Source organism: Psammomys obesus, unplaced genomic scaffold, assembly GCF_907164565.1.
Source record: "Psammomys obesus unplaced genomic scaffold, mPsaObe1.curated_primary_1811, whole genome shotgun sequence".
Lineage (NCBI taxonomy): Eukaryota > Metazoa > Chordata > Mammalia > Rodentia > Muridae > Psammomys > Psammomys obesus.
In genome coordinates this window covers 7,989,115-8,015,016 of record NW_026596143.1, presented here as the reverse complement: position 1 = coordinate 8,015,016, position 25,902 = coordinate 7,989,115, and the positions used below count along the sequence as shown (strand labels likewise).

General features: G+C 41.1%; 1 protein-coding gene across 4 annotated transcripts in view; it reads right to left on the bottom strand.

The window, feature by feature from the left end:
- Positions 1-25,902, bottom strand: part of Unc5d (unc-5 netrin receptor D) — a 543,514-nt gene that overhangs the window by 170,031 nt on the left and 347,581 nt on the right. For all 4 annotated transcript variants that reach the window (XM_055593498.1, XM_055593499.1, XM_055593500.1 and 1 more), the window contains exon 4: positions 19,689-19,792. In XM_055593498.1, the coding sequence (XP_055449473.1) occupies positions 19,689-19,792 (104 nt within the window). The remainder of the gene's footprint in view (positions 1-19,688; positions 19,793-25,902) is intronic.

Here is a 25,902-nt window from a genome sequence, read left to right as displayed (position 1 = left end):
CCATTAGTCATATTGATTCTAGACCTTCCACCTTGACTGGTACAGAGCACTTCCAATGACAAAATCAAGTCATTCCCATTCTTCATTGTTTTACTTTGAAGGTAAATGGATTTGTCACTGAGAAAACATGCCCCCAGCAGAAGCTCCAAACCCAAAGCTGAGAGAGATCATGATCATCATGATCGCTGGTGAAGAATGCATTCTCCCTGCCTGGAATGTACTAAACTATTCCAGGTTGACAAAAGCAGATAGAAAGCAGGTGGACAAAAATCATTTGTGGAAGAAAGAATAATGAATGCAAAATAGAAAACACTGAGCCTCAACAAGGTTCTAGCCAAGAATAGCAGCAAGGCAGAGCTGTTTCGCTGTGCTCTGTGATGAAGTTCTCACTTGTCTAGCATGTTTCAGGCATTGCATTTGATCCCTAGCACTGCCTCTTCTCTCAAATCCCTAATGGATTTATTATCTACCACTACTTCTAACCATAAACAGTTGAAGTGCCATGGACCAAGGAAAATATTATAAAGATGTCTCCCATTTTAGTTACATTCACAACATCATTGTGCAGCCTTATCTTATTCTTCATGTGAAGACAGCATTTCAGAGAAGGCAGCATTATGATAGCGAGACTACTGAGAGGAGTTTGGACTGCACCTGGCTGGCTCCATGTGCTCTTTCTCTACCTCACACTCTGCCTTTTATAAAAAAATGTTTTTTAAATTAAAATAGAACTACCTCCCTTTTCCTATCTCTTTCTTTTCTTTAGCCCATCCCAGCTACCCTACCTCGAGCCCCTCCCATGTTCCTCCCACAGTCAAGTTGATAGCCTCTTTCTCTTTGTTATAGTTTCATACATACATGCACATATATAAACATACACACTAGGTATATACAAATGGATATAGATATAACCTGTTGAGTTCACACATTGCCTCTTTTAAAGAGACGAACCTCACCATGTTGACTAGTGTACTGGATATTCTTAGATCAACTTGACACACAAACTAGAGTTATCTGAAAGGAGTGAACCTCAATTGGGAAGCTGCCTCCACAAAATCCAGCTGTAAGTCATTTTCTTAAATAGTGATTGATGGGGAATGACCCAGACCCAGATGGGTGAGGCCATTCCTGGGCTGGTGGTCCTGGGTTCTATAAGAAAGCAGGCTGAGCAAGCCAGGGGAAGCAAGCCAGTGGGCAGTACCCCTCCATGGCTCCTATATCTGCTAATGCGCTGTTTGGGTTCCTGCCCTGACTTCCTTCAATGATAAACAGCAATATTGAAGTGTAAGCCTCCCTTTTTCCTCTGCAACTTGTTTTTCGGCCATGGTGTATTTTGTCACAGCGATAGAAAGAAACCCTTACGAGGACACCTACGCTGGTCTCAAAATCTTGGGCTCAAGTGATCCTCCCACCTCAGCCTCCAAAGTAGCTGTGACTTCTGGAACATGTCAGTTTATCAGGCTTAAGATACAAGTTTTCAAAAGAGCAGGCTTATAATAAGTAACAGCTTCTGAAGGGTTTCCGAAGGCCCCCAGTTCTCTTCTGGTACCTCTGAGTTTTATATGAGTCTTACACCTGATAGATACTCGGAAAAAAAAATTGTTGAGGCAAACATAAGGGTAACTTCAAATGAGAATGACTGTGCTGCGGTTTGTGACTAATCAGACACCTAGGGTCCTGGCGCAGTCCTCCTTCTCCAAAAAGGCACAGTTCTGTAAATGTCTAGGGTTTTAGTTTCTTTTGTAGTACACTTTCCTTTCACCCACAAAGACCTTGGAGGCAAGAGGTAAACAGGTTTATAGTCACTTTCAGCCACACAGCATGACAGGACATCCTAGGTCTCCTGAATGCTTCCTCCTCATTCAGTTCTCATACAGCTCCAACTGCAGTGTGGCTTACTCGTAGGTGATACACATAACTCTGATTAGTGTTGAGCTCTGTTCATCATGAAGGAGTGAGCCCAAGCTATATAGCACTCACGATATTAGACAGTGGACAGCAGGTTCCTTCTCCTTCCACCTTCATCTTTCTTTGTTTGTGATAGACAGGGTCTCATGTAGCCTAGGATGTCCTCAGTTATTCTGTGTAGCTGAAAGTAACTGTGAACCTGTATACCTCTTGCCTCCACATCCCCATGAGCCATCATGCCTGGGTTCATGTGATACTGGGAGTAAAACCCAGAGCTTTGTGGGTAAAAGGAAAGTATACAACAAAATGAGCTAAAACCTTAGACAGTCTTTCCTAGTCTCTCTTCTTTTTTCTTTTATCTCTTTGTGGTGGTGATTAAAACAAAGGCTTTATGTATCCTAAGCCAGAATCCTCCAAATGAGTTACATTCCCATTATTATAAAGTATCAGAATAAAACTCTAAACTCCCTGAAAATAAGTGACTCTGCCAGAGTTTCAATAGATGTTTGGCGGTTCCTGAACACAGTTTTGGGTAGTTACCCTTGGGTTGGCTAGAACATTGCTGGCTTAGTAATATCAAAGGGTAGATAGAGGACAAGGATGATAAGCAACAGCTTGTACTTGACCAGCGCATCCGCTTTAAAGCAGGAAGCAGCCCACAAAATATATCAGTATTATTAAGGTCAAGGATCAGCTGATAAGGGCTGAAGAGGGGATGGAGATTATCTCTGATAGACGCTGTCCTTGCTTGCCTCAGGAATCCATAATTGCTACAATATCCAAGAAATTAACATAAAGCAGAAAAGCGAGGCATAAAAACTGAACAATAAGAGCACTAGTTAGCCAGGTAGAGAAGTGAGTCAGAGCTAAATCTCATGCTGCAATGAAGGTAAATGAAAGAAACCACAGCACAGGCACTTTGAAAGTAGATAGTAATGTTACCCAGTCATAAGGGTATGATAGGGTCTGTCAGAATAAAACCATGAGAACAATGCATGCAAAATATAGCAGGTGCACAAAGTGGCTGAGACAATGGATTAAGGACCTGAGGTGGACAGAAACTCTCTTCACACAATAAGGCACTGGTATGATCTGATAGGACACAAAAGCTCCTGCCATGCTGTTGTTCCAAAGGAGTGTTGAGAGGATATCTTCATTATGTGGCTGAAAGGATCCTGCTGCATGGAAACAATAATGACAGCTCTCCACCAGCCTTGGTCTGCCCTGGGCACGGGTTTTAGTGAAATAGTCTAACGACTCGATGGAGCCTGAGAAGTCCGAGCCTCCTACATGGCTCTAATGGGATCAAAGGCACTGGGAAACGGGAGGATCCCTGTGTTCTCAGAGCAGGGTGTGGAGCCAGTGCAGAATAGTGAGAGGATGCCTTCAAAGGCTCCAGAAGAGAGTTCTGGGAGTCTGCACTGAATGCAGAAGGGAAGGGCTAGTTTGGGGGCAATGAATGATAGAAAGATTCATGAACCTCTCATCAGCCACAGTGTTTGTTCTGAGGCCGAGGACAGGAGCACACCCATTAGCAGTGCAAGATGGATAAAGTGGAGTCTAGACAATGGTGCTCAGAGGCAGCGGCGGTAGAGCTGGGGCTGGGACATGCTGCCCTATGTCAGGAGTACAAAGCGTCCACAGGGCCTACCTAGCCTTTCATCTGCTCCACAGGACAGGGGCAGCAGACCTAACTAAAGGGCTTCAAAAGGCAGAACTACTACTTGCTGTGGTTAGGAATAAAGAGTTGGTTGTCTCAGCGTTTATCAGGATTGTCCTGGAAGTGTTGTACTCACTTTTATTCTTATTATTGAGCTTCTAATGCAAATTTGAATTTATTTAAAAATAAATCTTTTTTTTTTGAGGGGAGGTATTACTTCCAACAATGCTATTTAGATCTGTACAGCAACTTATATCTTCCTACCAGCTTCTCAGAGTGAGAAACAATATGGTATTTGAAGCAAGCTAAGGGACTAACAGGTATATCCAGCAGTCACTTCTTTGATGCCCATCCCTCAATGTTTCTTCACTACCTGAGAGAACAGTCCAAGCTTTCAGCACAGCAGATCCTCTGCTAGTGCCCCTGTCTACTCCCTAACCCATACAGTCTAGTAGCTCTTTAGGCCCTCTCAAAATGACACTTCGAAAAGGCGACTGCCTGACCAACCGTGTCATTTCACACTCCCATGATCTCACTTCTCATTCACTACATCACCACCGTACAATGGACTTATAATCAGACTTCCAAAACATGCATGAGAATGCTATTCTGAGAAGTCTTGGCCAGTACAAGTAGACATATCCCCTCTATTTTACTGTTTACTATATTTATAGTTAACACTCACTGCTTGATTCTTTTAAGTTTTTATTTTTAACTAGGTGTATCTACTCGTGTGTATGTGCATGTACATGCCTTCACAGACTACAGGAATCAGATCCTCTGGAGCTGGAGTTACAGCTACTTGTGAGAGACCTGATCTGGGTGCTAGTACTGAATCCAGATCCTCTGAAAAAGCAGTAGACACTTTAACCACTGAGCCTTTTCTTCAGTGCCCTCTTAGACTCTTATTTACGTATTTATCATTTATTGAACTGATTAAGGAGAGAGGAAGTATCTCATTCATTACCAAATACTTTGAGGCAAAGAACTCGTTTATTAAATAAATTGAAATCTGTGGTGATAAGAGTTAAAGTTTTAGGAACCAAACACATAACTGGTTACGGATATTCATTAATCTAAGGTCTGATACTGTAAATGTAAACAGACCAGCATCAATGAGGAATGCTGTGTTATATGATGCTAAGACTCCATTGGTGGCATGTATAATTTCTTCCCTTACTTGGCAATGGCCTGGTATAGAGGAGGTGACGAAAAACTATACTTAAAGTAAAACAAAACAAAGCAGGGATCATACAGTCTGGGGGACCTCTTCAAAGTTGCTTACCCTCCATCTCAGTTTCCCTAACTATAAAACGAAAAACAGTTAAGTTGAATGAAAGAGCTAACTAGAACTCCCCACATCAAGCACCTAATACAAAGCCTGGTTTGTAGTTCTCAGACACTCCTGAGCAATGATGACCATCATTAATGAGGACTGCATCACTCTGGCAGGTCAGAGCAGCAAATAAAATATCACATAAGCAAGTTCAGCCTCTCCTCCATACTGGATGTTTTAATCTCCTATTCCTAATACCTCCCTCCAGCACCATTTCATGATTCCTATTCTTGGACCAAGTTCATGAGAATGTGAGTTCTAAAGGAAGACAAATATTTTTCTACACAAAAATATAATAGCTCATTACCATTGGCCCACTGCATTCCCTCTAAATGTACCGAGATACTGTAACTAAGGCAGTTCAAATGACAGTGTTGACGGACAGGACTAGTCTAGCCTCCAGTTCAATATATAATCCTCACAACTCCTGTCAGTGATGGTACAATGTGGATGGGGTCTTGTTCCTCTGCGGAACCCTCCATCACTGCCTCTAGAGCATGATCTTCATGTGAACCAGTTGGGCCAGCAAGTCAAGAGCTCAACATCCTGCAGTCAGAAACGGAGGTTTAAGCTACACTGTGACTATCAAGGGTCCACGGAGGCTCAGAAATACTGCACATAACTAATGAACACATCCACAGAGAACCTTTCCAGGGGGAGGGTACACAGCCAGATCTGCAAGCCAATACTGAATCAACAATGAAAAGAACAGTTCCAATTCAGTTAAGCCAGAGCCAAGAGAGACTGAGTTATATTTAAATCAAAATTCACCACAGCAGGGGATTATCAGCTGTTCGGCTTTGAGTGTTGGACTTTTTTTTTTTCTTGGAAAGTTAACTGATAGAGCCAAGTGAGTCTGAGTTACATGTGAAGTGAGCTGTGCAGCTGCTAGGCTGGGATGCTATGCCTGGAATGAGTAGGGTGGAAGCCACTGCAATTTGTAAAAAGCAAAGCCAAGGGACCTGCGCTAAGTTGTCCTCTTGCTCGCTGTGCTAATATGCTGCTGAATCTAGTTGGCTCCCAGGGAAGATCACAATGGCTCCTTAAAATTTTACAGAGGAAACAAACAAACAAACAAACAAACAAAACAACAACTTGAAATTTGTGGTAGAAAGAAAACCACCTAGGATTCCCTCCGCAGCAGGTTCTAGAATTCTAGCCAATCTGCACTGAAATCAGCTGGATGCATCCCAATAGCACCTGTAGGCAGGTGCTTATTCTGCAGGAGTCTAAACCACCCATGAAGGAGAAATGGGCACACTCTATTTTACTGGCAGTTATGTGAAAGAATGTGCACGGGGCTAGTGCCCATTATCATCACCCACAATTAACTAAAAGCAAAGAAGTCGTAGCTACAGGTATCATGCCTTCCAAAGCAGACTGTAGAGAGCAATGAGGACCTGAGGACCCCATGGCAAGGGACTGCCAGGAGAAGCTGCTGATGGCGTGTGCATTTGTGGTTGCTGATTTCCATTTTAATGAGCTGAAAAGCCCAGGCAGCCTGCGTTTGCAGAGGATCAGGATGGTGTGGAGTGTGCTGCCTAGAAACATTAAAACCCGTGCTGTCTCAGCAGGACCGGGATGCAGCTCCTGATTCAGACCCATGGAACATCACTGCTGAGTTACAGATCTGTAGCTGGGGGAGGGGGGCTGTGAGGGGAGGGACTTCTGGGCTGCTCTCACTTCTGCATAACTCAAGATATAAAGACCATTTATTGCTGTCAAACTATGCAAAAAGGCCTAGGATGGAGAAATACCTTCATTATGATAATCTAGAAAACAAACACTTACTTTCCTCATGCACGACTTTAAAAAATATCATAGTGCTAACAATTATTTGTGGGCTGTTGGGTTGAAATTAAGCCAGTTCTATGCTCATCCACATCCACGTCACTAAGTAACCCTGCCATGCCAGCTCTATGATCCCAATGCAGTGCATTTTCCAGTGCCATCAATTGCAGAAATAATTGCCAGTGGGCTTAGACCTTGAATCATTAATATGAGCCATAGAATATAGATATGTAATATTTTTCTTCTATGGTATTAGGGAACACGTAAAGACTGGAATGTGCTAGACAAGCTCTACTCCTGAACTGCACCACAGCCCAAAAAGAGGAAATGCACATTCCACAGATATGTGGAACTAGTGTTCAAGTTAACCATTATTTTATGAATTAACAGGCCCAAAGCACAAGGGCAGTGATGTTGACAATTTGGTTGTGCCAAAGAGAAGCCACAATGTATACTTCCTTCAAGTGAGAAAAGAAAACATTCTCAACTAAATAGAAAAATAAAGTAAATATATGATGAGGTCCCTAAAATCTATTGCCAACAAAATTTTTTTGAGAAAGCGAACAAGACTGTATATTTTAACTTCATGCTGTTCAAATTGTCCTAATTTATTATTAGTTGATTTTGTTAATCTTTTGCTATTTCTGATTTACAAATTTAGCTTTCTCTCTGTATACAAATTGTATACAGGCTTTGGAACCACATTCTTTCAGACATCTATCAGGTCTGGCCAATGTGGATAAGAAGAGCTTTGTGCCATTGTCATGTACATATGACATGAGATATAGAGCCAGGCATGGACAAGCAAACTCTTTACCTAGCTTATGCTTAGGTACGTCTGACTAGCAACAAGATTTCTTTACATACAGGCCCTGAAGTCAGGCTGTCTGGATCCAATACTGGCTCACTCAGTAACCATGTGCTTGAGTAAATGCCTAACACCTTAAAGCCTGTAAGTTTCCTTATCTATAAAACTGCCATCTCTTCCTCGGAGAGCGGTTGGGAAGATTAGCATACACATGAAATACAGGTAAGCTGCATTGCAGTTTTCCAGTGAGTATACAGAGTGAACAGCCTTAATCTCCAAATTGAAAACTCAAAATGCACCAAAATATAAACCATTTTTTTTTTTTTTTGTGGGCTGGGGATTGAACCCAGGGCTTCACATGCTGTGAAATGTTCTACCACTGGGCTCTTTTCCACACACCTAAATAGAGGAGTTTTGAATACTGACATGACAAGCAAACATTCACATAAAAGTTATTAAAGAAGATGGACAAAATTAGCTTAAACTATAAGAAAAAGATGAAACATGAATGCTTTCTATTTAACTTGGTTCCCATTTCCATGATATCTCATTAACATGATCAATAATAATAATAATAATAAAGCAAAAATTTGAAATCTGAAACACATCTTGTTTCAAGCATTCTGAACAAAAGGCTCTCTATCTGTGCAAACTAAATTCATTATTCTACAAAGCAGAGACACTGCTATAGATGCACAGACTTAAAAATCAAATGAACTGATATACTGTAAAATTCTACTCAAATTTCAAAGTTTATTACTCTGTACGATTTGGCGATAATTCATCTGCTTGGTCACATGTCTGCTGTTTGCATTCTCTACTGAGTGGGTGGGGGTTGCTACTGAAAACAGTGAATTTTACTTTGTTTCCCCAAGGAATGTTTGAGAAACTATGACACACTGGGATGAAAAATTAAATACAATGGTTAAAAACACAATGAAAAAGCATTCAAATCAATATGTTATAAAAACCTGTGGTGGAAAGAAAGAAATGCTTGAGTGGTTCACACCAGTAAAATTACATATTTCTATGAAAGACCAATCAGGATGTTATACTGATCGAAAGTATCCTCCAAAGGCTGATGTGCTGAAACCTCGATTGACCAAATATTTAGAGGTGAGACTCCAGGAAAGTGATTGTATTGAAACACACTGCTCTAATAGACGGAAGAACACATCGTTTGATTAAACACTCAGCCAACAAGTAGGAGGCTGTGGAAAGTCTAGAAGCTGGAGTCTGACTGCAGGAAAGGAGTCACCAGTAGCATGCCTTTGAAATCTTCCTCCAAGTCTCTGCCTCCACAGCCACCATGACTGAACAGCCTTTCTAGGCAGCTGCTATGCTCCTCTGCCTCACCACATGATCGTGGCAAAGAAGCCAGCAGGCAGCTGACTGCAGCTTCTGCATCTGGGAGCCCAAATCAAGTCAAACCCTTTCCCCTTTCATGTCCTTTGTGTCAGGTTTCTGTTCCAGTCACTAATGAATAACCAACACTGTGTTGACTGGAACCAGCAGAGAAGAACTAGGAGGTAGGAACACATCTGAGACTGTAAATCAGAAATGGGCAGGAGGACAGGTGTACTGGAAGTAACAAGGGACACATAGGGCATGGGGACAGTAGCATCAGAGAGAAAGAAGGACAAGGTGAGAAAGAAGGGCTAGTTGGGCAGATCAGACTGTGGCATCTGCAGAGCTCAAGGAACCGGACACAGGAGCAATCCTTGGTTTCACTCTGTGCCTATAACTGTAACTTCGTTTGCTACTTTGTGGGTTCTTCGTTCTTCCATCCTCTCTACCATTTTTCTTCCCTACAAATCCCCTAACACTACATATGAGAGAGAAGAAGGATTCAGAAGAAAGAAAAGAGATCCCTGAATAGAGTCAGGAGCTGGAAGTTATTATTAAACTATTTTCTGCTGATTAGGGGAGTCCAGCTTTTTTGGGGCAAGTTTGATCTATCTTCACTGTCAGGATATCTAATTTCTTCTTTTTCTCCTCTTCTTCCTCCTCCTACCTCTTTTTTTCTTCTTTGCACAAGGCTACCTAACAAACTGCAACCAACCAACAACAACCAACCAAACAGTAGCTCCTCCTCACCCCCAACTCAGGGACCTAGCATTAATATACCCTCTGAAAAGCCCCCAATATACCCTGAAAATTTCAAACATCACACAATCACAAAAACTATCTTAGAGCTGGCAAAACCACACCCATGCCAGAGCATGAGGCAAATCATAGTCAGCTGCTGTAAAGCATTCCCATAGCCCCATGCCTGGGATTAAAACAAAAACATTCTTATAATACTACTGTTTCTTCTAAAGAAACCAAAATTCCAAAATTCTCACAACACAACATTCAACAACTGCCATTCTCATGACCACATTTGAGTTCCCCTCCCCGAGAAAGATAAAAACAAGAAGGAAAGAAAAAAAAATACCTACAAACCAGAAAAATTCAGGTGCCCTGTGCTTTCTTCAGCAAGGAAAGGAAACTTTAGAGCTCAGGATGTGGAAGTCAGTGCAGCAGCAAGGTTTGAATGAGTATTTCTCTGATACTGAGGGTATTTGGGCTACAGACATTCACTTCTTAAAAAACCTTATATTATAACCTCATGTTCCCATCTCTCTTAGAATAGCAGAATCTTTTTTTTTTCTTCCAGGAATGTTTTCAAAGGAATAATTTCCTGGCACTTAATTAGCAGTATTTAACCAATTCAACATTCTCTTTCCTTTAAAGTCCATTAAGTTTCTATTACCATATTATACATTCAAATCAAACGCAGTTTTCTGCAAAGGTCCTCATTGTCAGTCTCCTCAAAGCAAAGTTTATCTGGACTATTAGACATTCCTTGTGCTTCGGCTGCACCAAATTAGATTAATTATTTATACCTGAGGCTCACTGCTTTAGAATGTGGGCACCTCACTTCACATTCTTCTAGTCAATTATTAAGAGTCTTATTTTTTTAAAATAAAATCCTCATTTCATAGTCTGTTTGATTGAGGTTAAACACAACAGCCCGCTGACTACTGACTTAAAAAGCCCAATATCATAGGTTTTCCTCCGGGTTTTATGCTGGTCTTAGTAACAAAGGAACCTTTCATTCACAATATTCTCACAGGGGAGGAGAGAAGGGCCTTCTCACTTGCAAACTGCTGGGTGCCAATCTGAGCAAGAATTATCAGGACAATGAAAAGCTGCAGATAATGCATAGATCTTCACATTTATCCATCAGGAATAATGAGAAATCAGAAAAGGGGCATTACTGCAGTCCCTAATTTTATAAAAAGGGATAAGCAACAATTAGCCTTTGATTCCAGATACTTGGATTTCCCCAAAGTCCTCTTTCTAAGGGCATCAGTAAAGCAATAAGGCAATGAAACAGTTGGTCAGGTTCTTTGTTATGCTCATCAGCTCTTTTCTCAAAAGGACTTTATTTAACAATAATAGTCCTTCCCAGAACCTTCAGAAGAGCTAAACAGCCAGGTTAGGTTGCTACATAGACAGAAGCAATAAGCAATCATACCATGGGATAGGTAGAGTTGGCAACGCCAAGAAGTTTGAATGTATGGCAAGTGTCACAACCAGGAAACTTGGAAGCTGGATATTTAGACATACTCTACAGAGAAAAAGTCCAGCCACTTGTTGCTTCTCCATCTCATTCTCCAAGGAAAAACAAACAAACAAACAAACAAACAAACAAAAACAGATTGAGAGTGAACTGAAGTGAGCGAACGTAAGTGCCATTTCCTTGAGTTCTATTTCAGATAAATGAAACTTAAAATGGAATTCCCAAATGCTGGCAAAACTTGGCAAATATCCAAGGAGATGTTGATTAACAAGAATTCTTAAGCTATCCTTGACTTCTAGAAAGGCAGTTAGAAAACAATTTCCTTTCTTTAACCCCTTTCCACCTCATCAGCCCTTAATCTGGCTTCTAACACCCAGACAGCTCAAGAGGACTTTATCAGACAGAAGTGGTTCATTCTGTTCATGGCCAGTTAGTGGCTGACCCAGCTTTATACTGCGCCCAAAGAATAGGACCTTCTCCTCAACATTTCAATAATGTCGAGGCCTCAACAGGGGCCTTGACCTTGAGTTTTCTAATTCCAGTATCACTTTTGACTCCTTGGTGAGATTAAAAAACAAAAATGGTTCCTGGCAGTTGATGGCTCCGGGCTAGAATCTGTCTGTTGCTTAGCTTTAAGGCCTTAATTTTCAAAGACATTGACTTATTTTGAGCAGGCTGTTTACCTTGATGTGAGCAGAATTAGCCCCAGACACTAAGCCTTTATGGCAAGTTTTATTGTCCAAGGCAAATATAACCTGTTAAGATTTATAGGCTTTATTAACAGCAATAACTATTTTATAGCCAGCATCAGTAAATCAGGGTTTATTGAGAACTCTACAATTTTAATCTGTAGAAAACCATTAAAATGTCGGATTTTCATTGGACATAATTTCTAACTTTTATGAAAGATAGATTTTTCATTTAATTGGGCAGTATAAAAAAAAGTGCAGTGTGGGATAATGAATTGTTTTGAAAAGAGCAAATTGGTTTTAACGAAACAAGAGTCCAACTCTGAAGTTGCTATCTTTAGTTACAGTTGTCCCAAGGTTAAGGTTAAGAGTAATTGTAGTGGCATGTATGTTCTAATACACACAATAATTAGTTTGAGATCTTGAAATCTGGAATAGCTTGAGGCATCATCAGTTCTCTTCTCAGGGTATGTGATAATTTCACTTAAGCCAGGTTTAAGTAAGTCTGGTGATTGCATTCAAGTTTACATTAAGCAATCTTCAAAAGGTGTCTTACCAATAATGTTTATCCTAGTACAGTCCAGGGGAAGGTGCAGTAGACAAGATGGACTTCATCAGCAAAAATTTAATTCCTCCATAGGCAACATAGCAAAAGAAAGAAACAGGGTTGTTCAGTGCCCTTCCATTGGGGCATGCCAAGTCTACGGCAGCTTAGAATGAAGAGATTCCCAGAAGCCCCCTCATCACTGAAACACTCAGAGCAGTGTTTCAGGAGACCTGCAGTTTTAATCTAGTTCCCTGACTACAGCAGAACTTTCTCTACGATTCAAAGCTTCATTAATTTTTAAAAGCAACAGAGGAGAATTGAGGAGATAGGAGATGGGCAAGTAGGGAAAGTACTTGCCATGTCAGTTTGAGGACTGGAGTTTGATCCACGGAGCCCATGATTTTCATTTGTTTGTTTAAAAAAAAAACAAAAAACAAAAACAAACCTGGGTGTTATAAAATGCACACTTGTAATTCCATGGAGAGCTATGGCACTTGCTGGCCAGCCAACCTAAGCATGCACGTACCAGGCCAATGACAGATACTAGCCAAAAAATAAAGTAGACAGTGCCTGAGGAACAATGCCCCAAGGTTGGCATCCTGCCTCCACATGTACACATATGCACATTTCCATCTGAATACATGTACATACAAAATAAATCAATAATGGAACAAAAATAAAAGAAGAAACATAGAAGTCTATAATGCCTGATATTAATTTGCTATTCGAAAGTACACTAAATATTTTACATTTTTTTTCTTCTTTGACTCCCAGAAATCCTACGAATAAATATTGCTTTCATTTCCCAGTGAGGAAACTGAGGTGGAAGGTAGCTGCTGACCCGCCATAGCAGTTGGTCATCATAAGACTTGAGTGAGCGTTCGACTCCAAGGACCACGATGTCCGCCACTGCTTTTTCATGCGGAGAGTCTTTGATCTGTCTGATCATAGACATAGGCCATAGGCCATCTACTAACACCAGGATTTACAGTGTGCCCCTTAGAGCAAACCCGAGTCCTTTCTGACAACTTGTTCTATTAAGAGCAAGACAGAATAGAAAAAAAAAAAAAAACAGCAGTGAGTATGGTGGTCACTCTACCCATTTGTTTTTCTCCATCAAAGCTTGTTCAGCCATGAGCATTCAATTCCTTCCTATGATAGCATCACCCAATATGCTTGCACTAAGGAAGGTCTCTACCACGTGGTGTCCCAGGCCCAGTAGCCTTCAACTGCAAAGCCTCCATCTTCCTGTATTCTGCTCTTTGTTTGGCTACCAGGTTCTTTTTTCAGAGACACACAGCATGCACAGCAGATCTAGGGTTATGGGTAGAACAGCCAGAAACAGAACACACAGCTATGTTCTCACTGACCCAGGGCTCTCAAGCTTGAGAAGGGCTCAGGGAACCTCCTAACTAAAATGGCCTCAGAAAACACAAACAGCAGAAAAGTAAAAAAAAAAAAAATAAAATAAAATAAAATAAAATAAAATAAAATAAAATAAAAACATAAGCAAAAAAAGGAAAGGATTGCTCAGCTCTGAGCTTCTTGGTTAATGTCAAGCCTTGATTAGTAATGTGAAAGTTCTGACCCAGGTATGATATGACAGTTTTGAAAATCCTGTGCCCTTCTCATAATTCATAATCTTTTCTGCAATGTAAACTTAATGTTTAGTACAAGAAGGTGCCCTGTAAGAGGTGACTTTATAGTTTTATACGAGCCACATATTTCCATCAAATTAGTTGATTGCCATGGACTGTCTTGGAGAGAAAGGTCATTACATTAATTACATGTTTTCTGCACTCGAAATATAGTCAAGCCCAAAAGGCGATGATCTGAAGTGCACCCAGTGGGCGACTGCCTCGTCTACTGAGGTGACCAGGCGACTGGTATAGAAGGGAATGTAAAGTATCCCTGGCAGCACATCACAAGAGCTGCAGCAGGGTCAGGGAGGAATGCAGTGGTGACGTGGGCTAGCACGTGGCCTGCTGTTTGTTTGAATAAGAAAGCCCCCATAGGCTCACAGATTTGAATACTGGGTCACCAGGGAGTGGTGGTATTTGAAAGGATTAGGTGGTGTGGCCTTGCTGCAGGAAGTGTGTGGCTGGCAGGGGTAGGCTTTGAGGTTTCAAAAAGTCCATTCCAAACCCAGAGTCTCTCTCTATCTTCCACCTGTGGATGTGGAACTCTCAGTTACTTATCTAGCTGAGTCTGTCAGCACACTGCCATGCTCCCTGACACGATGACAAATGGACTAAACCTCTGAAACTAAGCAAGCCCCAGTTAAATATTTTTCTTTTCATAAGAGTTGTTGTGGCTGTGATGTCTCTTCAAAGCAATAGGACACTGACTAAGACAAACACTATGACAATATTTCACAATGACAATATTTTTAGTGTTCAAACACAGTACCCAGTTACTGCTATACTGTAGAGTCAACCGCCCTAGGACCATTCTTCCATTATGTAGTCAACAAGCACACACTCTGATCTGAGGACCATATAAAAGACCATGGCAGAGATGTCCATCCTGAGAGACTAGAGCAGTGCAGATACACAGACATAGTCACTTTTCTTTCCCCTTGTCCTCATCTTTCTTCTCCCATTCTCCCTTCCATCCAAGAAAAAACACAGACATATGAGAAAATAATTTATCTCTGTGCTACTAATCAAAGTGAAAGAGCTGTGAGTGTGGGTGCTCAGCATTTTGTAGTTGAACTGGTATCCCATGGTAAGTCAAGTGGGATGCCTCCCTGCATATAGATGATGCTAGCAGTAATGGCCTGGACTTTGCAGTAATCCACATAGCCACACGCAATAGAAACTTCCTCATAGAAACTTCCCCTTCGATGCAAAACTAAGGGAACAAAAGTTCTAGCTCCTCTTACCTCAGAATCTATTTGTAGTCATCCTCTAGTCTCAACTGCTTCTTAAAACAGACCAGCAACTAGTTTTAGCTGGCCTAACTCTGAAATAACCTTTACAACCTATATATTATTTAAACAAACAAACAAACAAACAAACAAACAAAAAAAGAAAGTGCATTGGTCTGAATAGTGATTCCATTTCTCTCTTTATTTGGAAGTTGAGTCTTTAGAAATGTTTGTGATCCGTAAAACTAACATAGGGCTTTGCTGGATTGGGGCAGATCAAAACCCAGTGGGCGGTGCTTTTGTGAAGAGAGTAGTATTCTGATCCTCAGTGATACAGATACCTGTAGGTAGAGGCAGAGACCAAAGTGATGTGCTCACAAGCCAAAGAAATCAGAGATTGCCAGCAGCAGAAATTAGAAGACAAGCCTCAGACAGATTTTATCTTAGCATTCCTAAGAGAAAGTGACCTGCTAGTACACGAACTTCCAACTTCTACCTCCAGAACTATGAAGGGAAAGATATTTATCATTTTAAGCTTCCTGAGTTGTGGTTCTTTGTGGCAGGAATTTTGGGAAATGAGTTAAGAAAACAAATGGCTAAGGTTTTAAAATGGACGAGAAGATAAGTACCATAAAGTCAACTGCATTCTCCCTTCTTTTATACTTTTCCTAATATACTTTCTGCTAACATTGAACAGCCCTGCTTTGCTCATTGGGGTTGCAGCTGAAAAGCCCCATCAGAAGCAAATAAAAGAAGAAAATGTACTGAGCTAATGGACACACCTTATTTCACTTGACAGACAGGAGATTAGGTAAGGGATATGGAGGGGCATGCTTGGAACCCTGAGACAAATCTAATAGTTTTAAGCCTCTGATCATACAGGGAAGCTGCTTGATCCTCGAAACCAGCCCACTGCACATGAATCCACCAAGCTTGCACAGCATCAGAGCCAGTATTGTGTAGGAAGGTGCTTCAGGGATGTGTGTGGACGCATGTGCGAACATCTACAACCTGCTTGGCATACTTTGCTTTGCTCTGTTACCTTCTCCAATAATGTCCCCCTATGGGTTCCCGTTATTTTCCCCCTCATTTTATCCATACCCTCCACATATAGATGGGGAATGTTCTAGTCATTTGCTGGTATCTAGTCCCAAAAGAACAGGAAACAAAAAGCAAATCTACTCACATGCCTATAGACTTTCTCCCCATGAGTCTGACAGACACCCTCTGATACTCATTGACAGAGGCATGAAGCTAAGTTCACTCATGTGCAGCAAGATGGCACCTTGGTGTGAGAAGACATTTTGGCTTTTTATAGATTAACTTCTTCCTTGACAAATAAAGTTTGTGTGTGTGTGTGTGTGTGTGTGTGTGTGTGTGTCTGTGTGCATCTTAGTTTGGATTCTATTGTTGCAATGAAACTCCATGACCAATGCACAAGTTGGCAGGGGGAAGGGTTTATTTAGCTTATACTTCAATCTCAGTTCATCAGTGAAAGAAGAAAGTCAGGGCAGATACAGTAGTCATGGGAGGGTGTTCCCCATGGGCATACTTCCCCTGGCTTGCTCAGGCTCTGTTCTTATAGACTCCAGGACCACCAGCCCAGGATTGGTACCATCCACCATGGAGAGGGACCACCCTCATCCATCACTAATTAAGAAAATGTCCAACAGCCAGATCAGAGATCTTATGGAGGTATTTTCTCTATTGAGGCCCCTTCTTTACAGATAAGATTAGTTTGTATGTCAAGCTGATGTAAGACAAACCAATTAAATGTGTATGTGTGTGTGTGTGTACACAAAATGTTTTTAAATGTGTATTTGTAGTGGGATGGCTAAAAGGAGCTAATATGTTCACTAACTTATGTTTATCATGTCAATTTTTAAGAACACAATCATTGTGATTAACTGCAGTAGCCATGTTATAAACTGAGCCCTTGAATCTGTTCCTTTCTAATAAAATCCTGCATCCTTTGGCCTTCCCACCAGCTCTTGGGAGCCACTTCTGTTCAGTGAGTTAATGTTCTCAGTCTCTACAGGAATGTAAGATTATATGGTAACTAGCCATCCTATTCCTTGTTCATTTCATGCAACATGATGTCACAGACGCTCACATTTGTTGTTAGGAATGGAATGACATCCATTCTAATGGCTGAATAATACTGGCATTGCATTACATAAGCCATGTTGCTCTTGTCCATTCATCTGCTCACAGACATGGGTTGATTCCATACTTTGGCTACTATGACTGGTACAGCAAATAAAAAGATGCAGGTGCCTTGTAGGTGTCCTTATTTCATTTCTTTGGATATATGTCCCGTAGTGGAATTCTGGGTCACAGAGTAATCCTACATTTTGTTTTAGAGAAACATCTTTAGTGTTTTCCCTACTGGCCACACTGTCCCTCTCTAACATCTGTTTAGGAGGAATTCATTTTCACCATATCTTTACCACCATTTTTAGCGTCCTTCCTTTTGATAACAGCCACGAGAGTACTATTTCATTTTCTGGTGATACAGGGACAAATAACATACACAAAACCTCTCCTTATACAAATTAATTTCCGGTAGGACAACAGCAAACAAGCAAGGCCAATACAGCATGAGTGACAAGATAAAGAGACAGAAAGTAGGGGCTAACAAGGAGGGCTAAGAAGTTTGAGTGTGTAGGGTGGGGGTGATGTTTTCCAAAGTGTCGACAGCAAGCCTCTTCAAGTAGGAGATTATTAGAGTAAGGCCTGAAGGAAGAATGACCGAGACTACCACTGCTGAAACCCGCATGCACAAAGGACCTGGAGCTGAAGTGTGGCTGATAGACCCAGGAAAGCGTGAGGAAGAAGGTGTGGCTGCAGCGCAGGAGGCACAGAACAGTGGAAGTGATAACAGCAAACCCATTGTGCTAGAGCTTCGGAGGCACAGACAGCACACATTTCCCACAAGGACTTCAAAGTCCCCTAGAAGATTTGGAAGAGAGACCGAGTATAGCTGTGAGGCCTCTGCTAAGTCATTGATCTGAACATTGGTTTTCCAGCCTCTCAAAGGCCAAGGCTGTACTGGGGAAATAATTAAGCTTTCCCTAGCTGTAAAAATCGACTCCTAGACATCCGAATACACTGCCTCCTGCACTACATCCTACAGGCAGGTTGCTAACAGCAGACACTGGCCTTCTCGCCACCCGGGCCCCACCTTCTGTGGGGAGGGTATGCAGAGGCTGCCTGTGTCTCTGCTGGACGCTTTGTAAAGCAGGATTCCCAAAGGTGGGTAAAGGGGCTGCAGAGAATAATGATGTGGCAGGCTGGTCCCTGGGAACACAGGAGGACCTAAGCGCGATGACACAGTGAATGGAGTGCTCTGCCTAGGAGACGGGACACACGCTTTCTAGGAAATAAGCAAGTGGCACAAGATTAATAGTTTTTTGTTCTACATTAAGTAAAAACTTAAAAATAAGCATTTTCATTTCTAATTATTTTATATCATGCATGATATGCTCACTTCAATTTTCAAGTCCGTTTACTTCATTTCTGTGAGCCATGTAAGCCTGAGTAGCATTCATCCAGCATGATTTCTGCCTAAGTATGCAAGTGTGTTTCATTCTCCTCTCTTCCTTTGTTCTTTCCCACTATAAATCATAGAGATATTTTAGCAAAGACAGATGACAAATGTTTCTGATTTCCTTTTCATTTGTTTCTGTTTTTCTACTCTAGAGTCTTTCTACTTCTCAGTGAAGGAGCTACAGTTTCCCAGCTTCGCAGATAAAAGCTGTGGTTGGAACAGTTACTGCTGGACATAAGATAGTGGTATACATTTATTTTTTATAGTCCTATAAACTACAACCTGCATGCTTTCTCTTGTTAGGTTTGTTTCCTGTAATTATATTAGGAGTCAATCAGAACATGAATAATGAGTGGCCAAAGGATTCAGAAAACCTTCTGTGTACCACAGGGTACTGCTGGCTACACTTAGGTTTCACAGTGTATGCTGGGGGTTCTAGGAAACAGGTCTGAAATCCAAATCCATGGTCACTCTGGATCATTGATGTCACACAGTGACAGTGGATCCATAATCCTAATGCCAGCTCTGAGTCTATAAGGTACCAATTGCTCAGAAGATGTGTGGTCCATAAGCAAGTAGGAATGAACAGGGGCCAACTGCTTCCCTGTGCAGGCATATATCCATGCAGTGTTGCCTGTTAAAGGCTCGATGTGACCCTCAGCCAGTGTATAAAGCAGGCAAACTCAACAGTACACAGGGCAGATGACACCCATGGGGACAGCAAGGTCCATCCTCAGAATCTAGGTCATAGTCTATCCAGACTTCCTAGCAAGGATTGTGTGTCAATCAGAATGTAGACAAGAGGCAGGGATAGTCCCCCAGATTTTGCCTTCATGATTTATTCATCTTGTCATGCTAGGAAGACCAGGCAGCAATAATGCTGGGCCCAGGTTCTTTCTCCCTTTTTAGCCGCTTCTGTCCTTCGCTGACAGGCCTGGCTCCACGTAGCCGGTCTTTCTTACCTCTGCTGCAGGCACTCCCTCTGGTGGGCGGCAGTGCAACACAATCATGCCCTCGATTGGAACCTCCCTGCCTTGTGGATCTTGTTCAAAGTTTTTCCGTAAATCTGCAAAGAAGCACAGGATATGTGTATGCCACTTTGAGCTAGGACTGGCATTACTCACAGGTGGCCCTGATTCAATAAAACAGCAAGCTTCATGTCAAAAGTTAGATACACACAAATATGTCACTTTCTGACACTTCAGAGTATCACTTTTCCAATACTCATAAATGCACCTGAAATATACCTTAACAAAATGGTTCCTACCACTTTATATTCATACAAAGGAAGAAAAACTACTAGGAGACAAGAAAAAGAAAAAAGCTCATAATTTCATGAGTGTTTGCCAGCATTATCTGCTTAGCATCTGATGAAACACTTGGCCCAATAAATTACCATCCACAGCCATTATGAAGTTGAGATGCACATGAATTTTTTTTCTTCACTGAAGAATCCATTATTAATCTGTAACCTCTGTCATTCCCTTAACCCTCTGGGGAGCTGGAGAAGACAGTAATAGAGTGAGATCACCTATTAGTCTTTGTATTTGTAACCAGGGAGAAAGGGCCATAGCCAGTCACAACAAAATCCATAACCCATCCAACCAGATATATAATTAAAAAATGCAAGGCCCTCTAGTCAAGCAGCCATGCTGGGTGTGTGGATAGTGCCCTTCACACAGGGCTCCGGGCACTTTGCAAACAAGCTGCACTATTAACCTTTTACACATGGAGAGGTGACACTTGTGGAGGTTAATTGGCTTGCCAGTGGTCATGGAACGCATCAGTGCCAGTGAGAGGGGAAATTCATTCTGCTTCCTGACACTCAGCCTGACTGCCAACCAGCACAGACTTCTCAGAGAAGAGGACAGTTCTGCAGGGAGAGCGCCAGCCTCATTTGCATAGCTTTCTACTCTACCATTTTAAAGGGCAGGCAGCTGGCCTTGGCTCTTGGGGAGGTGTCAGGACAACCCTTTGATGTTCTTACTGAATAAGGTAATTCTTGCTGTCACCTGGATTCACGGGACAGTCAGTCGAGCCAAGACAGGTTGTTTACAATTCTTCCTCCGTGAAAAGGATTTTCTCCTCCCTCCCTGACAATGTATTTTTCTTCAAATTGAGAATCTCAAATTACAGGCTGTGGATTTATTGATTTAATTTTCTTCAGTGCTTACAATAACATGAAATATGTCCTCTGTAAAGAGCAGGGCTCCAGAATCAGTTACATCTTTATAAATTGTATAAATACATTAAAGTTGCTTTTAGGAAGTCAAAAACACCCGATGAATAACTAGCTCAGCCATGCACATATTCTCTGTTCTCTGAATGTTTTCCCTTCCAGAGACAACCAGCATCTGTATGTTCGGCGGGCTTTGTTTGTCTCTGAAATGGAAGGGATCCACCTTCTAATTCTCTGCGGTCCCCTGAGTGGAATGGTATCGGTACCTTCCTTCGACCTAAGGTGTTTAAACTGCACCAGTGGTTCAGAGTTCCTGACTCCATGTGATGGACTCACAAAACCACCAAAAAAAAAAAGATCAAAGAGTCTGTGTGCACAATCCTGCCACAGGTCATGTTCTCCAGTCACTGAATGGAGTTCTGAGCCAAAGCTCTCTTCCCAGAAGGGCCTCATTACTCAGAACTGTATCCCAACTCATCTACTGGAACCCAAGTGAATCAAATAGCCAAGATGCCAGAGTAGTACCTGAAAGAGCTGTGACCCAGATGGCATGGTAATGGTGCTGTCTTCCCCATGGCTTCCTACCTAGAGGGAGGCCTCTCTGCCAAGAGGAGTCTCATCCAGTGCTGGCAAATGATCATCTGTGTTTTGCTACCACTAAATACACTGCCTTCTTAACCAAGTGAAATGCAAAATTATAGCGGTAGGAACGTCAACACATTCTTCTGCTTCTGCTTCTTTCCTTTGTCCAGTACAAATGAAAATGATAGTAAATGGTTCCCCTTACCTTATACTCTATCAGTAGGCTGAAAGGGAGCCTAGATGAGGTCACTTTTCCTCTGATGGAATACTGACTCTAGGATCTTTGTTATTTACTACAAACATAGGATTTGGAGGGATCTCTAGTAAATTTCATAAGAAAAAAATCAGACTCGAGCAAGGTCCAAGCTTGCTGCTTCCCCATCCCTCTGACACATGGAATCACTAGAGGAGTCCGACAGGAAATGCATTACCACTCTCCAAGTTTCATAAAGAAAGACTGAAGACAGAGGAGCATGGAGGGCAGGGAAGGTGAAAATGGCTGACTCCCTCAGTAATAGCAGGTACCCGATCAAGCCCCAGCTATCACTTCAAATGAGAAACCCCTTGACCTCAGGGTCCTGATTCAGTCTTAAGCCTGGTGCTTGATAAGTCCCCTAAGCAGGTTGCTTCTGTGAATCTAAAAAAAAGGGTCCACACACAAATTCCATCTAGCTCCTGAACATACTCAAAATTACAGAAATAAGCTCTTTAATACAGTGGCAAATGCTTCCTGTTCTAGCTATGACTTTCATCCCAGGCCACGAAAACCCATTAGCTTCTGAATAGGCAATCTAAACAACAGCAGCCTTCCTAAATCTAGAAGAGATATACACACAGGGACCTACGCAAGTTATAATAATAGGTAATCTACCTGCAGACACACAAAACGAATTGCTGCACAAAATAAGGAAACTGTAGAATGGAAATTAACCATCTTCCTCCTGTTCTGCTCTATCCTAGGTCTTCAGGCCATCCAGCTTCCGGATCCTGACCATCTAGGCAGTTTTAGGCATGGGCTTCCTTTCCTGGGCATCAGGTTAGAGCAGTCATCGGCTGGCCACTGGTATTTTTCTATGCTCATAATTAGGTGCCTAACCTGATGGTCATTCGAGAAGCTTCCTCCAGCAGCTGATGGGAGTACATACAGAGTCACAGCCCAGCATTATACAGATTTCAAGGAACTCCACAGAAGAGGGGGTGGATGGATTATAGTATCCAGACGGGCAAGGATACTAGAAGAACAAGGCCCACAGAATCAACTAAGCAGGGCTCATAGGGGCTCACAGAGACTGAAGTGGCAATCATGGAGCCTGCCTGGACCTGTCCCTAGGTCTTCTGTAGACATGCGTGATTCCTTTGACTGGGGTTTTTGTGCGACCCATATCTCTGACTGTTTTGCCTGCTCATGGAAGCTTTTTCTACCCACTGGGTTGCCTCTTCCAGCCTTGAAATGAGGGTTTGTGCCTAGTCTTATTACATCTTTCTATGCTAAGTTAAACTGATATCACTGGGAGGCCTTCTCTTTTCTGAAGGGAAATGTAGTAGCAATGAATCTAGAAGAGAGGGAAGGTGGGGTGGAACTGGGAGGAGAGAAGGGAAGGGAGGATGCAGTTGGAATGTATTATGTTAGAGGATAATAAAAAAGAACAGAAAGGAAACAACAACAAATAAAAATAAAAACAAGTCTTTCTCTGATAGGACCAAAAACAAGGTTCATTTTTGAGAATTTTTGCTGTAGTGGCATTAAAAAGAATCTGCAGCCTAGAAGCTAAGATAAGACATTATGGATTCATTAACATTGGAGATCAAGCAATTTTGTTTGAATCTGAACATGACACTATGAGGTCCTTCACTCAATAAGGATCCTAAACTCTCTCTGCCTTAGTCTCTGCACCTGTAAATAAGAATATAATTCTTACTACATATAACTGGTTTTTTTTTTTTTTTTTTTTTTAGTTTTGGTTTTTTAATGTCGCAGTGTTGATTGTATACATGCATTGCCACTTATGATGGTAAGTATTGTTCTGTAGATGGGTGACTGGTTTTGTGATCACATGCTCTTTGGAAGGGAAGAGCATGCACTGTAGCCTTCCCTGCTACAGCAAAAAGACAGTTCTGAAAAGTAGACTTTGAAGAATCAACTCTATCTGTCCTAGTTTACAAACCAGGTGGAACACGTGGAATAACTGTTCTTTTTTAAAGATGGGGTCTCACTATGCTGCCTTGGTTGGCCTCTAACTCTCCGTGTGGACCAGGATGACCTTGAACTCACAGAGACCTGGCTGCCTATGCCTCCCAAATTCTAAGACTAGAAGCATGTGCAACCAACCCCACCTAAATATTTATAGCATTTTATAAAGATTAAACATTAATTCATAAAAATCTTCCCAAGTACAATGGCTATATAACAGGGTTAAGGTCTTATATATTACTATATCCTATGATTAAGTTATACTGATTAATATGGAATGATTTTATCATAAATCAGATACAGATTAATTATAAACTGGAGCGTTTTTTTCAGAGACATTCAAATAAAAAGTATAATTTAGTACATGATAAATTAATTGGGAACAGGTATTAAAATGAGTCATTGCCCTTCTGAAGAAAAAAATGAAGAACTATGTCTTGTTTTATACTAAAATAAATGCTGTAGCAATAAAAACATTTAAACATGAAACTGCATCAGTAATAAAATATCTAATGAACCTTAAGAAAGGAGGATTTCTTTTAACTTGAAGGACAACCCTTTAAGAAAATGATTGACAAGTATTATTTAGTTAAAAATAAAATAAATTTCCTTAAAGCATTGTAAACAAAATACAGTGCAGCCAATGGCTTTAGTATGTTAAAAATCTCACATGGAACACAATGAAAATTACAGATATCCTGAGATGAAATGACAAAGGAGTTGGAAGCCATTTACAATGGAATAGATACAGTGACTGAATATTAGTAATGTATCAATATCTATTATAGAAAGACAAACTTGGCAAGTATCAACACATCTCTTTCATCCTTTAAGTGAATCAGTTTTATTTATTTATTTTTTTATGTTTTCAATGGCAATTTCCAGGGTTGGAAATGAAATCAGGCTGTAACAGTCTTGAATATTGCTGTAAGAAAACATCAGGTTTATATGAGAACAAGTTATAAATGGATCAAATTGTTTAGAAGATCCAATTACATGGGAATTAGCTAATAAAAAGATACATAATATGTGATCTATCATGGAATATTATTTGGCATTAAAAATAAAATACTGATGCCTGCTACAACAAGGGTAAAATTTAAAGGCATAATTTATATTAATTGAACATAGCCATTCACCAAAGGCTACACATTGTATGATTCCAATTATAAAAAACATCTGTAATAGGTGGTAATGCCAAACAGTAAGAAAATAGGTTGGTAGTCAGCTGGGGATGAAGTTGAGTGAGAGAAGAAGATGAATAATGGCCTTTCAGTTAATATAAAAATACCCTAAAATTGCCATGGATGATGGTTATAGATCTGTGACTATACTCACAAGTATTGATTTCTATATTTAAGAGAACTACATGTTCTGTGGATATTTCATCAGCCCTGTAATTTTGAAGTTTCACTCATACAACTCTATAATTCTATAAGTACAGCTAAGAAAATGATTAAAGAACTATGTAGAAAAATATGTGTAGGCTGTAGTGTCTGAAACCCTCTCTGAACAGCAGGGCAGAAATAAAAGACTAGAAGGTTGTGGTGTTTAAGATTTAAGTTCAATACAATGAAATGCTAAATAAGACAGTATAGTATGAGAAATCTCAATCATATATATATTGTGTACTTATTACAGAATATACCTACTCCCACATGACAAAAACAGAAGTGAAAATTTGAAACTCTTTCTGGGTAGCCCTTCCCTTTGTGTGACGGTAGTGCTCAGAAAATGGACCACAGCAGTTTTCCACACACTGCTGAGCACGGGCTGGGCCCTGTCAGACAGTGAAGGTTCTGTACTGAAGGTGACATCCTGGCTCATCTCCCAGGAAAGATGAGCAAAGAATGATGAGCAAAGAGACAGAAAAGAAAAGGAAGCCCCCTTCCATGTCATACAGTAAAACTGAGCTGAGAACCTGGAGCAAGGTTTTGTGGAGAATTATTCAAGCTGCGGCAGGGAATCTCACCATCTTAAATAATAAACCCTGGACCAAATTTACAGTTTCTGGTTTCTGCTAATTTAAAGCTTGTTTCTCCAGGGTTGGGGAGATGTCTCAGTCATCACGTGCTTAGTCTTCAAAGGAAGAGGACCTGGGTTCTGACCTAGAGAACACACATGAAATGTCAGGCATAGTGACATGGCCATATAATCCCAGTGACGGTGAGACATAGGGAGAGACCGCAAACTGGCCTATGCTGGTTGTCAAAGTTCCAGGTTA